We start from the raw sequence: 15,814 nt of genomic DNA on the forward strand, positions 1-15,814 counted from the left end.
TTCTGAATGGTCGAACCTGTAACCCCAGACCACTTAACATAAGAACATAAGTAACGCCTTCACCGGATCAGACCGGCTGCATAAATATCATAAGAAAGTGTCCCCAGGCCCTCTCGAAGAAACCGATGGTGAAACTTCAACGAGATCTGTGTCTGGGCAGATAGGCATAATGCTTCCGTGAGGGCTTCCTGGCTTTTGTTAGTAAGACCGGCCCAGGGAACAGACCATACGAAGGAAACCATCTGTGAAAGGATTTCAGCTTTCTACCGGGGGAGAATGTGGCACAGTGGCTAAAGCTACAGCCTCAGCACCCTGAGGTTGTGGGTTCAAACCCACGCTGCTCCTTGTGACCCTGGACAAGTCACTTCACTGCCCCAGGTACATTAGATAGACTGTGAGCCCGCCAGGAGAGACAGGGAAAAATGCTTGAGTACCTGAATAAATTCATGTAAAACCGTTCGGAGCTCCCCTGGGAAAACGGTAGAGAAGATAAAATAAAGAAATACCTAAGAGCCTAAATTTGGCTTCCAGAACCTCCCTCCTACGTTTTCCTATGGTATCATTTATAGTACAGGTGACATAATCCAAGACAGCTGAATATTGTCTTCTGCATTTTAAGCCTAGGGGCATAAAGATGAAGGTGCAGAAACTTGTAATAAGCATATTTACGGCAGCGGCATGGAACAACCAACAATACCATCTTAAGTCTATGATTTTGCAGAAGTTGTACTTTGTGTATCAAATGACCAAATTTATTTCTGTTATAGGGGAAAACACCCTCCAGGGATTCAAGACAAGGTAGGGCTGGTCTCGGTTAGGGCCCTGGTCTTTGACCTGGGGGCTGCCGTGTGAGTGGACCGCATGGTGCGATGGACCACTGGTCTGACCCAGCAGCGGCAATTCTTATGTTCTTATGGATACCTCAGTACCTTTCAGAAGGTATGGAAAATATATGAAACCTGAAAAAAACATAAGGTCTATAATCTGACTCTGATAACTGTAGTAGGCTATAACTCTATTCCTTCAGATATTTTGCTCTATTTAGTATTTTGAGCATTCCTGGATTGGGGGCAGTTGCATATGCTTGTTGCATTGGAAACTGTACTGTGAACTGATGTTATCCTATTGTGTGATGATACAGTTTTGAATAAAAGTTGAGTCACAGCAATTTCTTTTATTATATGATTGTTCTACTGTGCTGTTTACCTATATATATTTTTGATATTACATCATATGACTGCTATTTGTATGATCTTCATCGGTTGTATTCATGCTTATGTTTGATCACTTCACAAAAGTTTAGATTTTATTCCAAGATGTGGCTACTATATACCACCTTGGATGAATCTTTTCATAAAGGTTGTTAATAAATTCCAATAAACAAACCAAAAACAATAGAGTCAAACTATGCCTCTGAATAGGAGGAAAACACCAATATAAAGAACAAGTGAGAAAAGGGTTGGAATCGTAGGCAGTGACAGAAAAGAAGCAAGGGACAAGAGATGGAGAGAGGCTTACTTGTTCCAGTGACTCTTGGAATTTTTATAAAGTGCAGGGAACATGATTGGTAGGACACGAGCTGCATTGTCACTAATCAGACTCATAATGTACTCATTGTTCCAGTAGTACAGAGCCCTCTCTGCCACCTGCAAGGAAACAAAGTATTAACAAGTTATAATCTAAACTTTGCCCTGTCTCAGATTCACAAGACATAGGTAACCAAAGGGAAACATCGGGGGCTGAGCACATCCCCACATCACAAACTGATGCCTATACCTATAGTATGAGAGTTGGTATGAAAAAATGAACACATAGAACTGGGAAATACAAAGAGCTGCTCATCTACCTGAAAATCTAATCGAATCTACAATTTGTGAATCGCTCTATGCCTAAGTAGGTTTAAGGCGACGTACAATTTGAGTAAAGGCAAAGAAGGAGAGGGGGGAAGACAAGAGACAGGGAGAGGAGAGGGAGAGTAGATGGATGGATAGAAACAGAAGTGCAAACAGCTGGTTGCCTACCTGAAAATGTGGACTAGAAACACATTTTGCCAGCTGCCTGAACAAGGGCTCCATGACCTTCACAAACTCAGAAGGTTCAATGACATCTAAAATCTCCTCCAGTTCATTCAGGAACATCACCTCCTTTGGGCTATGAGTCTTCGGCCAGAATTTCAACAACCCAATAATCACCTGGGAAAGAAAAGTATATTGAAGGAAAGCTCTAGTGGCTATTTTCATCCTAAACATTTTTTTAAAAAAGTGCTTTCAAAACAGTTTTGAAAAGCACTTAAGGGTTTGGTACCATAGGTGCTGAATGTATAATTCTGGATGTATTTATCGGGTGTGGGATGTTTCAGGAGCAGTGGCAGTTACACATATTGGGAGATGAAATTCCATAAATGGCGCCCAAAGTTAGGTGACAGAAAGATTTGCACAAAGCTCCAATTCCATAAAGGTTGCATAGTGCTAGACATAGAAAAAGAGATTAGGTTCTTACCTTGCTAATATCTTGTCTAGTAGATGGTGTGTCATTCTGAATGGATGGGTAACATTCCAGTACTCATGAGCCGTGCAGAAGTAATCAATTCCAGCTTTTGAATCACTTCTCCTTCACTAGAGGGTTCTGCTGCCCCCTTCAGTATGTACCAAAGCACGCGACGGCCCTATATAGAAACATATGTGAAGGAGGGGTAAGGGGAAATTTCCAGAACTATATTTCTGTTCTGCTCTGAAAACACAACAAACATTGCCATTGAACAATCAAAACAGTGAAACAAACATGCCAAACAGAAATCTTTATGAAGCTCAAATAATATCCCAATGTGTTATAGCAATAGATTCTTCATCCCTTAAGCCGGTATGGAACCCCTCTCGTATGAGGAAAGACTAAAAAGGTTAGGGCTCTTCAGCTTAGAAAAGAGAAGGCTGAGGGGAGATATGATTGAAGTCTAAGAGGAGTAGAGCGGGTACATGTGGATCGATTTTTCACTCTGTCAAAAATTACAAAGGCTAGGGGACACGATGAAATTGCAGGGAAATACTTTCAAAACCAACAGGAGGAAATATTTTTTCACTCAGAGAATAATTAAGCTCTGGAACGCATTGTCAGAGGTTGTGGTAAAAGCTGGTAGTGTAGCTGGTTTTAAGAAAGGTTTGGACAAATTCCTGGAGGAAAAGTCCATAGTCTGTTATTAAGACATGGGGGAAGCCTCTGCTTGCTCTGGATCGGTAGCATGGAATATTGCTACTCCTTGAGTTTTGGCCAGATACTAGTGACCTGGATTGGCCACCGTCAGAATGGGCTACTGGGCTTGATGGACCATTGGTCTGACCCAGTAAGGCTATTCTTATGTTCTTAGGATGGAAACCTGGTTAGAGAGGGAGAAGCAGGGAGGGAAGCAGCAAGTACAAGAGCAAACACAGCGGAGAAGCACACAGCCAGAGCCTGCTGAAGGTATGCATATTGGTATCAGTGCTTCAGAGAAGGAAAGTCAGAGCCTTGAAACAAGCCCCGGACAAACCATGGAATGGGAAATGGAAGTTGAGACAGTTAATGGGCAGCCAGAGTTAAGGAATAAGAGGTAAGCTTTCATAAATTACAAAAGATTGCAGAAAGAGGAAGACAGGCAAAAATATCTGGACAAATTAAGAGAGGCTGGTGTAAAGTCAGTAAAGCAAAGATGCAAATGGAAGAAAAAAATAGCCGACACGGTAAAATGGAGAGAAGACATTTTTTAGATATATTAGTGATAGGAAGAAGTGCAAAAGTGGCATTCTGAGACTTAAAGGTGAAGGGGAGAAACTTGTAGAAGCAAGAAAAAGCTGAATTGCTTAACAAATATTTCTGTTTTGTTTTCATGGCTGAAGCGCTGAGAGTGGGACTGCAGAAGACAAACATGAATAGGGATGGAGGAGTGGTAGATCCAGATCAATTTTGAGAGGGTTGTGTTCATGAGGAGCTAGCTAAAATAAAGGAGGACCTGATGGTCTACATCCGAGAGTGCTGAAGGAACTTAGGGAAGTTCTGGTGGCTCCGCTGACTGACTTTTTCAAAGCTTCTCTAGAGTCGGGAGTGGTACCAGAAGAATGCAGAAGGGCAGATGTGGTCCCTCTCCACAAAAGTGGAAGTAAAGAAGTAGGGAATTACAGGCCAGTAAGACTGACTTGTGCGGTAAGCAAATTAATGGAAACGCTTTTAAAACAGAAAATGGTGAAGTTTCTGGAATCCTGGATTACAGGACCGGAGGCAACATGGATTCACTAAAAGACAGTCTTGTTAGACAAATATGATCAATTTCTTTGACTGGGTGACCAGAGAATTAGATAGAGAGAGTGTTTATTTAGATTTTAGCAAAGCCTTTGACAGTATTCTACACAGATGTCTAATAAATAAACTGCTCAGGATGGGTCCCAAAGTGACGAGCTGTGTTAAGAACTGGTTGAGTAGAAGGCGACAGAGGGTAATGATCAAGGAGATCGCTCTGAGGAAAGGGATGTTACCAGTGGTGTGCCTCAAGGTTCTGTGCTTGAGCCTGGTCTTTTTAACATTTTTATAAGCGATATTGCTGAAGGGTTGTCAGATAAAATTTGCCTCTTTGCGGATGATACCAAAATCTGCAATAAAGTAGACACACTGGATGGTGTGAATAACATGAAGAAAGACCTGGCGAAGCTTGAAGAATGGTCTGAAATTTGGCGGCTAAAATTTAATGCTAAGAAACGCAAAGTCATGAATTTGGGCTGCAAAATCCCATAGGAACAGTACAGTTTAGAGAAGGGGTGCCCACACTTTTTGGGCTTGCGAGCTACTTTTAAAATTACCAAGTCAAAATGATCTACCAAACAAAAATTTTTTAAAAACACAAAGCACACTGTACGCATAGAAAATGTTAATTATCATTTATTTCGCGGGTTTTTTCAAAGAGGTCAAGGCAGATGACTTTATGCAATGTCACGTCAGTAACAACTATACAAAAATAGACAAATATACCTCCTCCCTTTTTACTAAACCATGATAGCAGTTTTTAGCGCAGGGAGCTGCGCTGAATGCCCCGCGCTGCTCTCGACGCTCATAGGCTCCTCGCGCTAAAAACCACTATTGCAGTTTAGTAAAAGGGGGCCAGAGTGCAAAATATAGACAGCAGATATAAATTCTCAAAATGGAAACATTTTGATCACTAAATTGAAAATAAAATCATTTTTCCTACCTTTGTAGTCTGGTGATTTCATGAATCTCTGGTTGTACTTTAGTCATTTGACTGTGCATCCAATATTTCTTCCCTTCTTTCAGTCTGCTTCCAGACCTCATTCCCTCCACCGTTTTCTTCCTCTCTCCCTGCCGTCCTCCCCTTTCTTTCTTTAAGTCTTTCTTTCTTTCTGTCTATCTTTCTCTCTCCATGCCCCCTTTCTTTCTGTCTTCCTGTCCCTCCTTTCTTTCTTTGTCTCCCTGCCCCTATTTCTTTATGTCTGTCTTTCTCTCTCCTTGCCCGCTTTCTTTCTGTCTCCCTGCTCCCCCTTCTTTCTGTCTCCCTGCCTGCTCCCAAGCCACTGCCGCCATCGGGGAGCAGGCCTCCAAACCGCCGCCACCATTGGGGACCAATGCCTCCAAACCACTACCTCCCCTCCTCCCCCTAGGAGTCAGAAACACTACCTGTCACAAACTGCTGCACGGAACGGGAGTTTTCTGCATGTATTTGCAAGGACGGTTCCCCCCGGGGACATCAATGAAGCTGAAGCCAGACCGATGTTATCAACGTCTACAAGTGTGCAAACAAGCATTCGATTGGTTCTCTCCCCCCCCTCCCGAATCCATCCTTCCTCCCGCTTCCACCATTTGCACTGCCGTCTCCGAGGCCACTTGCGACCGACCCCCCGGAGCTCGCGCTCTCTGCCGCTTCTTGACCCCCAGTCCCGTCCCCCCACTTGATGAAACTTCCTACTTTCGGTGGGGCGGCCCGTGGCAGAGGGGAAAGCTCCAGGGCTGGCCTGGGAATCCCTGAGAGAAGGTAGGATGGGGGGAGGGAAGGGAGGTTGACTGACTGACTGGTGCTGTTCCGTGCAGGTAGTGAGAGGAGCTGCCAGGCGCGCAAGGACCGACAGGATGCTTTGGGTCCATCTGGCTCTTGGGAAGCAAATAGAACGCGAAGGCAACGCGATCGACTCGTGTTGCCTTCATGATCTACCGGTCGATCACGATCGACCTTTTGGGCACCCCTGGTTTAGAGGGTGATGAACTTATGTACACAACAGAAGAGCGGAACTTGGGTTTGATTGTATGTGATGATCTTAAGGTGGCCTAACAGGTTGAAAAGGTGACGGCAAAAATTAGAAGGATGCTAGGGTGTATAGGGAGAGGTATGGCCAGTAGGAAAAAGGAGGTATTGATGCCTCTTTATAAAACTTTGGTGAGATCTCATTTAGTATATTGTGTACAATTTTGGAGACCGCACCTTTAAAAAGATTTACAAAGGATGGAGTCGGTCCAGAGGAAGGCTACTAAAATGGTGCATGGTCTTCGTCATAAGGCATATGGGGAGAGACTTAAAGATCTCAATATGTATACTTTGAAGAAAAGATGGGAGAGGGGAGACATTTAAATACCTACATAATATAAATGTGCATGAGGCGAGTCTCTTTCATTGGAAAGGAAGCTCTGGAATGAGAGGTCCTAGGATGAAGTTAAGAGGTGCAAGGCTCCTGAGTAATCTAAGGAAATATTTTTTTTACAGAAAGGGTGGTAGATGCATGGAACAATCTCCCGGAAGAGGTGGTGGAGACAGAGACTGTATCCAAATTCAAGAAAGTCTGGGATAGGCACGGGGGATCTCTTAGACAGAGGAAGAGATAATGGTTACTGTGGATGGGCAGACCAGATGGCCATTTGGCCTTTATCTGCTATCATGTTTCAATGTGAGAATTTGGTGCTGTGCTAACGTCTGGGATTGCCAGAGACTTGGAAAAGCCAAAAGGGGACTAGCTGGGGCTATTTTAAAAAGAAAGCTTTCAGAAGTGTGTGTGTGGGGGGTGTTATTGTTTGTTTTGTCTGCTTTAATTCTGCAGCCTGCAGTAAGGAGTTGTGTTTTGGGACTATTTTTCCAACCAGATTGCTGACTCAGCAACTCTTTCCCAGTGCTTTGCACTGGGGTGTAGCCAGGTATAAAGGCTACAGAACACTGTGGGATATCATATCAGCAGCTTTGTGTGCTGCGGCAGGGATATCATACCTGAAGTTGAAAGTTGAAAGAAGAGCATATTTATTTGAGGACTCCTTTTGAACTGAAAACCTGAACATTGCAGTTGGGAAGTTTTTTCTTTTGAACTTATTGTGTTTGGTTGTGAAGAGCTGCTGGCTCAAGGACAGTGTCACGCAGGTGGTGTGCACAGCCTCCCTATTGCTACTGGAGAGAGGGAAGGACTGCTTAAGCCTGGTTTAATTTTTTTTTTTGTTAAAGTTTGAAATGTCCAGAAATAAAGACTTGCAAACTTTAAAGCACTGTAAGTGTCTGGTGTATCAATGTGGGGTTTAGATTTGGGTTTAAGCCTAACTTTTCTTTTGACCACCAGCATCTCCTCAGTAAACCTTGCCACCAGACAGCACCTGGACTCATGTTTACAGGGATGGTTGGTGACAGCCAGGGCCGCCATCAGGGCAGTACTAACAATCCTGCATTCAGGGGCCCGGAGCTGACAGGGGGCCCGGGCTCCCCCAGGGTTGCAAGCATAGTCTCCTCTCCTTCTCCTTACCTGCCCTGCCGCAGCACACAGCCGAACGGAAGTCTTCCCGATGTCAGCGCTGACGTCGGAGGGAGGGCTTAAGCAAAGCCCTCCCTTCCACCGACGTCAGCACTGACATCAGGAAGACTTCCGGTCGGCTGCTTGCAGCAGGGCAGGTAGGGAAAAGGCAGTCGTGTACCGAAGGGGGGGGGAGGTCTGCCCCGGGTGCAGCCATGGGGGGGAGTGTGCACAGCCGGTCAGGTCCCCTTAGCCTTGTGGCGCTTCCCCCGACCGACCGACAACAGGCCCGACCGACAAACCTCCCTGCCCTGTAGCAGCGAATCTAAATTACCTTCTTACAGCAGCTTCAATACTCCAGCTGCTGTAAGAAGGTAATTTAGATTCGCGGCTACAGGGCAGGGAGGTTTGTCCGACCAGGCCTGTTCTGTTGTCGGTCGGGTGGAGAAGCGCCACAAAGGTAAGGGGCAGGGAGGGAGAAAGGGAGGAAAGGTGGAGTGGAGAAGAAAAGACGCTTAAGGGAAATGGGTAAAACTGAGGGGGGAGAAGGCCGCTGAAAGCACTGGGGAAGACAAAGGGGTGGAGAAGGACGCTGAAAGGACATGGGGAAGACAAAGGGGTGGAGAAGGACGCTGAAAGGACATGGGGAAGACGGGAGGAGGGGGGAGAAGGACGCTGAAAGCACATGGGGAAGACAGAGGGGGGAGAAGGACTCTGAAAGGACATGGGGAAGACAAAGGGGTGGAGAAGGACGCTGAAAGGACATGGAGAAGACAGAGGGGGAGAAAGACACTGAAAGGACATGGGGAAGACAGGGGGGAGGAGGACACTGAAAGCAAATGTGGAAGACAGAAGGGGGAGAAGGATGCTGACAGGACATGGGGAAGATGGGGGGGAGAAGGACGCTAAAAGGAAATGGGGAAGAGAGAGTGGGGAGAAGACACTGGCAGGGAAGAAGACAGAGATGCCAGACTATGGGGGGAGCGGAGGGAAGAAGATGGGTGCCAGACCAATTTGGGAGGGGGGAGAAAGGGAGAGGCACAATAACAGAGCAAATGGAAGACGCAGAAAGAAGAGAGACAGTGGATGGAAGGAATTAAATGAGAACATGAGGAAAGCAGAGACCAGGCAACAAAGGTAGGAAAAAAATTCTTTTTTTTTTTTTTTTTGCTTCAGGATAAAGTAGTATATTAGTTGTGTTGATAAAAATTTAAAACATTAGAGGCTCTGGTAGAAATCCGTTTACAAAGTATGTATTCTTCCCAATTAATATTTCCAAATTAATTAAGTCTTTTTGCTTATTTTTAAGCCTTTAATTCAGTAGCATAATTAAATGAAATAACTATTTCTGTAGTTTGCGGGGACGGAGGGGATTCCTCGCGGGGACGGAGGGGATTCCTCGAGTGGACAGGTGGGGACGGAGAGATTCCTCGAGGGGACGGGTGGGGGACGGGTGGGAGTCCTCACGGGGACGGGTGGGGATGGGTGGGACTTTGGTGGGGACGGGTGGGATTTCTGTCCCCGCGCAATTTAAACATGTACCTTTTTTCCTCCATCCCATGCACCTTTCTTCCTCCATCCCATAACACACACAGCCTGGTGGTGATGATTATCAGATTGATTCATGAATATATAATGATGTTATGAGTGTGCACCTCTTCCTTCCCATCCTCCTTAGCATGTCACATACAGCATGTTACATTACACAAAGTCTGTGTAATGTAACATGCTGTATGTGACATGCTGAGGAGGATGGGAAGGAAGAGGTGCAGACTCATAACATCATTATATATTCATCTATAGCTGCATGTTAATGATGTGCTCATATGCACTTATTTATCATCATAACATATACATCATCATTAACATGCAGCTGTGGATGTGTAAGGACAGGCTGAGGAGGATGAATGGGAAGGAAGGAAGGTGCACATATCAACATATCGTACATTTTTAACATGCATGATGCAGCTATAGGCAAGCTGAGGAGGATGGGATCATACAGATGTATATGTTCAGATATGCGCTCAGATGTGTATGTTTAGATATGCGCTCAGATGTGTAGTTTTTTCTGATATATTTATTAAGCTTACAGTATTTATAAAAACACATTTAATACTTGTTACAAAAAATATTGTGCAATTGTGATCTACTTCTGGCCTACAAAGGTCAAAAGAAATCCTTAACTGAGATTTTACATTCAAAAGTGAATTATAGCTACTAGCACTATTATTTATTAGGTATTTATTATGCAGATGTTTGTTAGTTTGTTCTTAGTTCAGTATTAGACATATGTTAGTTTAGAATAGATAGGTATAGATTAGTTTAGTTTAGGTTAGGTTAGGGCCCTGCTGAAAGAGTCTACCTTGACGTGGTTGCAGGCTTACAAATCTTTTGGTCAAAGAGTGCGGCGACAGAGAAAAGTATGTGTGTATTCGGCCCATGGAAGAAGGGTGGGTCGGGGGGGAAGGGGTGCGTGGGGGGTTGCTCAGTAAGGGGCCCAGAAATTTCTGATTGCGGCCCTGGTGACAGCTCAAGCCCCTGCGACACAGTAAGTGAGCAATGCTACAAGGGGAACAGACCCTAAGCTCCAAAAGGTTTTTGCAGGTTGGTCAACAGGTACCACAGAGGGATTGGCCTGTCAGCTGCAGACCTCAATCTGTTTCTCCTCCAAGCAGGCAGAGCAGGACACTTGACTAGAGAAACAGCACCAAAATTGCTACAAAAAACGCAAAAACATTAAAGAAATAAACAGAAACATAGAAACATGATGGCAGATAAAGGCCAAATGGCCCATCTAGTCTGCCCATCCACAGTAACCATTATCTCTTTCTCTCTCTCTCTCTCTCTGAGAGATCCCAAGTGCCTATCCAAGGTCCTCTTGAATTCAGACACAATCTCTGTTTCCACCACCTGTTCCAAGAGCAGATCAGAAAGACTCCTTCCCACTCGCAAGCAGAAGGAAAACTGAAGGGGGCAGCATAGACTCTAGAGAAGGAGAAGGGATTCAAAAGCTGGAGTGGATTCCTTGTGCATGGCTCATTAACACTGGTATATTTCCCATCTGCCCAGATTGACAAGTCTATTGCACTAGAATAGTGCTTAGCAAAAGGTCTTATGCCTGCTGAAATCTGGTGTAAAGGCTAGTGTGCAAGCAAAGCACAGTTACTTACCATAACAGGTGTTATCCAGGGACAGCAGGCAGATATTCTCACTGATGGGTGACGTCACCGATGGAGCACCAGTACGGACCACTTTAAGAACTTGAAAAGTTCTTGAAACACGCACCGCGCATGCGCGAGTGCCTTCTCACCCGACGTAGGCGCATGGTCCCTCAGTTAAGATAAGCCAGCTAAGAAGCCAACCCGGGGAGGTGGGTGGGTTGTGAGAATATCTGCCTGCTGTCCCTGGATAACACCTGTTATGGTAAGTAACTGTGCTTTATCCCAGGACAAGCAGGAAGCATATTCTCACTGATGGGATAGTGGGAGAGTTGGCTAAAGAAAATACAATTGTAAACATAATGGCCGGAGTGCCCATCCTGACTGGTGAAAAAAAACAGACAAAAGTGAGAAGTGAAGGAATGAACTGAGGATCAGGTGGCAGCTGTACAGAGTTCCTCAGTAATGTAACTATAAGGAAAACAACAAAAGCTGCCAGAACTGGAACTGAGGGACTGGGACACAATATCCCCATGCCAGCCAGTCTGAGTAAAGAAGAACGAGAGGGAGGCAATCAGTCAAGTGAAAATCATTCCCATGAATATAGGATAGCCAAACTGAGATGAATCAAAAGAAAAGGTTGGGATAAAATCACTGCGGCTCCGACCTACAGAACAAGGAGGATAAAAAACCGCCTATAGGACAAAACATATAAAGCCAGGATCCTTGTAGGAAAAAATGAGGTACAGGAAACAACACAGACAGAAGAACTGACTGAGTGAAATGAAAAGAGTACATAAGAAACATAAGAAATGCCTCCGCTGGGTCAGACCTGAGGTCCATCGCGCCCAGCAGTCCGCTCACGTGGCGGCCCACCAGGTCCAGGACCTGTGCAGTAATCCTTTATCTATACCCCTCTATCCCCTTTTCCAGCAGGAAATTGTCCAATCCTTTCTTAAACCCCAGTACCGTTCGCTGCCCTATAACGTCCTCTGGAAGCGCATTCCAGGTGTCCACCACACGTTGGGTAAAGAAGAACTTCCTAGCATTCGTTTTGAATCTGTCCCCTTTCAACTTTTCCGAATGCCCTCTTGTTTTTTTATTTTCTGAAAGTTTGAAGAATCTGTCCCTCTCTACTCTCTCTATGCCCTTCATGATCTTGTAAGTCTCTATCATATCCCCTCTAAGTCTTTTCTTCTCCAGGGAAAAGAGATCCAGTTTCTCCAATCTCTCAGCGTATGAAAGGCTTTCCATCCCCTTAATCAGTCGTGTCGCTCTCCTCTGAACTCTCTCGAGTAACGTCATATCCTTCTTAAGGTATGGTGACCAATACTGGACGCAGTACTCAAGATGCGGACGCACCATTGCCCGGTACAGCGGCAGGATAACTTCTTTCGTTCTTGTTGTAGAAGATACTGTGGACATGAACACAGAATCACCTTGGCTTGATGAAAGACTGATAAGGATGAAGCTGCTAGCAGGGCATGAAACTCACCGATACCCCTGGAAGAGGTGAGAGACACCGGTAACTGCAAGGACAACTGGTGTCACGGGATAGGAGTCAACAAAAGCAGAGAAGACTCAATTGAAAATGTCCCGGAATCAAAAAACTGAACCGGGCAGGACTAGAAGAGACGGTGTCGAGAGAGCTGAGAACCCAAACAACCAGAGCACAATTGAACATGTCGATGTCGATAGGAAAGTGCGACCTCGACCTGGATGTCGATATGGACTGCGACATCGATCAGGGAGGTCGACACCCATTAGAAATGTCGACATCACCCACAGGAACAGTGAAAACATGCTGATGCCAATTGGAGAGCAGCATGAGAATGGGGATGACGGGAATCCCGCAGGTTTCCCCTTCAGGTCACGGGGATCCCATGGGGATGCCTCCTAGGGTCGCAGAGATCTCGTGGGGACGCCCCCTAGGGTTGTGGGGAACCCATGGGGACGCCCCCTAGGGTCGCAGGGATCCTGCGGGGTTCGATACAACTCGAGCCGTGAGGCTTGTCTTCTTTTTCCTACCTGCCCTGCTGCAGCACACATAGCCGACCGGAAGTCTTCCCCGATGTCGGCGCTGATGTCAGAGGAAGGGCTTAAGCAAAGCCGTCCCTCCGACGTCAGCGCTGACATCGGGGAAGACTTCCAGTCGGCTATGTGTGCTGCGGCAGGGCAGGCAGGAAATAGAAGACGAGCCTTGCGGCTTGAGCTCCATTTGGCTGAGAAAGTTGCTAAGGTAATTTACTTGCAGATGAGGGCTGGGAGACAAACGCGGAACACAAAAGGGAGGAGAGAGTGCGTTTTTGGATACAAGGCATGAAACTTGGGAAAGAGGAAGGGAGGAAAAGAGATGCTGAGGTGGAGGTGGGAATGCGTTTTTGGACACAGAAGGCATGAACTTGGGAGAGAAGAAGGGAGGGAAAGAGATGCTGAGGTGGGGGAGGGAATGCGTTTTTGGACACAGAAGGCATGAACTTGGGAGAGAGGAAGGGAGGGAAAGAGATGCTGAGGTGGGGGAGGGAAAGCGTTTTTGGACACAGAAGGCATGAACTTGGGAGAGAGGAAGGGAGGGAAAGAGATGGTTATGTACACAGGGAATGGAAGAAAGGAGAATTTTTGGTCATAGGGAGGGAGTGAGGTACAGATGAGAGGGAGAAATACTGTGGTGGAAAGGGAATAGTGGGACAGATTGAAATGGATACAAGAGGGAGGAATGTTGGACATAGTGGTGAAGGGAATGGAGGGAGAGGTATGGCATGGTGCTGGAGAGGGGTGATAGAAGGAGAAATGTTGGGCATGGGACTGGTGGGCAGGGGTGAAAGATGAGAAAGGGATAAATGCTGGACCATGGTAGGAGGAACCAATGGACAGCAACAGAAGAATTTACAGAAGATGGGAAAGTGGAAAAGAGGAACTGGGAGCAACTTTATGGAAAAATAAGTCTCTAGACAACAAAGGTAAAAAACAGAATTTATTGACTAAAATATGTTAGCTTTGGGAAATGTATATAGCAGATGTCTTTGTATTGTGTTCAAAAGAAAAGGAAATGCATTTCTGTTTTTATTTCTACAGTGTTGAAGTACTTGCTGACTCTTGCTGTGACTGGTGGGGATCCCCAAGCACCGCCAGCAGAGGACCTCCTCTAGAGATGGCCAAAACTCCCCTCCACCAAGCACGCCAGTCGCTGGCAACATCCATGAGCCACTGAGGTACCAGCATCTGTGACTCAGGAATGCTACTGCTGCCTGCCAAGCTTGGCAACTGCAAAGGAAGTCTGCAAAGGAAATCCTCAGCTGACAGCTAGGGGGTTCTCATCAGCTGAGTATTTATATTTTATATTTATATTAGAGGCTCTGGTAGAAACCCATTTACAAAGTATGTATTCTTCCCAATTAATATTTCAAAATTAATAAAGTGTCTTTGCTTATTTGTAAATGGGTCTCTACCAGAGCCTTTAATTCAGTAGCATAATTAAATGAAATAACTATTTCTGAAGTTTATAGGGACGGGCGGGGACGGAGGGGATTCCTCGCGGGGACAGGTGGGGATGGAGGGGATTCTGTGCGGGGACAGGTGGGGACGGAGGGGATTCCTTGTGGGGACGGAGGGATTCCTCATGGAGACGGGTGGGGATGGGTGGGATTTCTGTCCCCGCGCAACTCTCTAATGCCGATCGAAATTGTGGTCAGGAAAGAAAACACTGTTAAAAAGGAAGAACCGGTACCAATGGATACAACACCGGTACCAAGGATCAACACTCCTGAGATGAAGAAAGCCGGTATGAAGGCATACAGCACCATCGGAGCAGACGGGAAAGGACACCGGTACCGTTGGTCCATGACCTGGTACTGATGGTGTCAGTCCCAAGTAGAGAGAAAAAAGGCACCGGCACTGTTGGTCCATGACCAGTACCCATGGTGTCATTGCCAAGGAGAGAGAAAAAACACCAGTACCATTGTCCTTGATTGGTACCCATGGTGTTATTATCAAGGAGAGAGAAAAGGACACCGGTACCGTTGGTCCATGACCAGTATCAATGGAGTCATTGTGGAGTAGAAAGAAAAAAGCACCGGCACCCAGGGCCCATCACTGGTACCATCGGTGCCCCTCCCGGAGGAGAAAGAAAGAACACCGGTACCGGTACCAATAGTGTTGTTCCAGAGCAGGAAGAACAGAACACCGGTACCCTTGGTCAATGACCGGTACCATAGGTGTGGCTGTAGAATAGAAGAAAAGAACACCGGTACCCTTGGTCGATGACCGATACCATAGGTGTAGCTGTAGAATAGAAGAACACTAGTACCGTTATCTCATGATCAGTACCATTGGTGTTACTCCACGCTTCCAAGATGAACATGCCCATATCAAGACAGTTATCGACTTCGAAGCGGAGCCAGATATAGGACTGAAAAAAGGTCGGCAGGACTTGACTCACTGCTACAGTGACCAAGGTTGGATGATTAGACTCACTTATAGGATAAGTTGAAGTCTAAAGAAAAAAACCAACTTACCAAGGAAGAAGCATCACAGACGGTTCGGACCGGGGAAGCAGTGCTGGAAGTACACTGGGTACCAGAACACTGGTATCGACTGATGCTGGATTCCTGGTACCCGAGTCCTGGTACCAAATCACTGGCGTCGACTGGTGCTGGATTCCTGGCGGCGTCGACGGGAAACTGCTTCTGGAGAAAATACATGAACATGCGCTGAAGAAGAAAAAAGTAAGGGAAGAAAAAAACGACAAAGTCGAGGTCCCGAGATTGCTAAAATAACCAGAGGATGTCGGTGAAGACAAGTTCCACCACAAAATAACCGCGTGGAAGAAGATTGGGCAGGAAAAACCAGCCCAGGACAAGAACCATGCAGAGGGGAAAAAAGAAAATGGCGATCCATAAAGCCTCACAAGGCCAAACCGATTAA

The 15,814-nt window shown here is 45.9% G+C and overlaps 1 protein-coding gene across 2 annotated transcripts in view; it reads right to left on the bottom strand.

Moving 5' to 3' along the window:
* PPP2R5D (protein phosphatase 2 regulatory subunit B'delta) overlaps positions 1-15,814 on the bottom strand; it is a 391,698-nt gene that overhangs the window by 109,086 nt on the left and 266,798 nt on the right. For both annotated transcript variants that reach the window (XM_033937705.1, XM_033937706.1), the window contains exons 11-12: positions 2,022-2,192; positions 1,519-1,646 (exon numbers count right to left, since the gene is read on the bottom strand). In XM_033937705.1, the coding sequence (XP_033793596.1) occupies positions 1,519-1,646; positions 2,022-2,192 (299 nt within the window). The remainder of the gene's footprint in view (positions 1-1,518; positions 1,647-2,021; positions 2,193-15,814) is intronic.

This window comes from Geotrypetes seraphini, chromosome 3 (assembly GCF_902459505.1).
Source record: "Geotrypetes seraphini chromosome 3, aGeoSer1.1, whole genome shotgun sequence".
NCBI classification, from domain to species: Eukaryota; Metazoa; Chordata; class Amphibia; order Gymnophiona; family Dermophiidae; genus Geotrypetes; species Geotrypetes seraphini.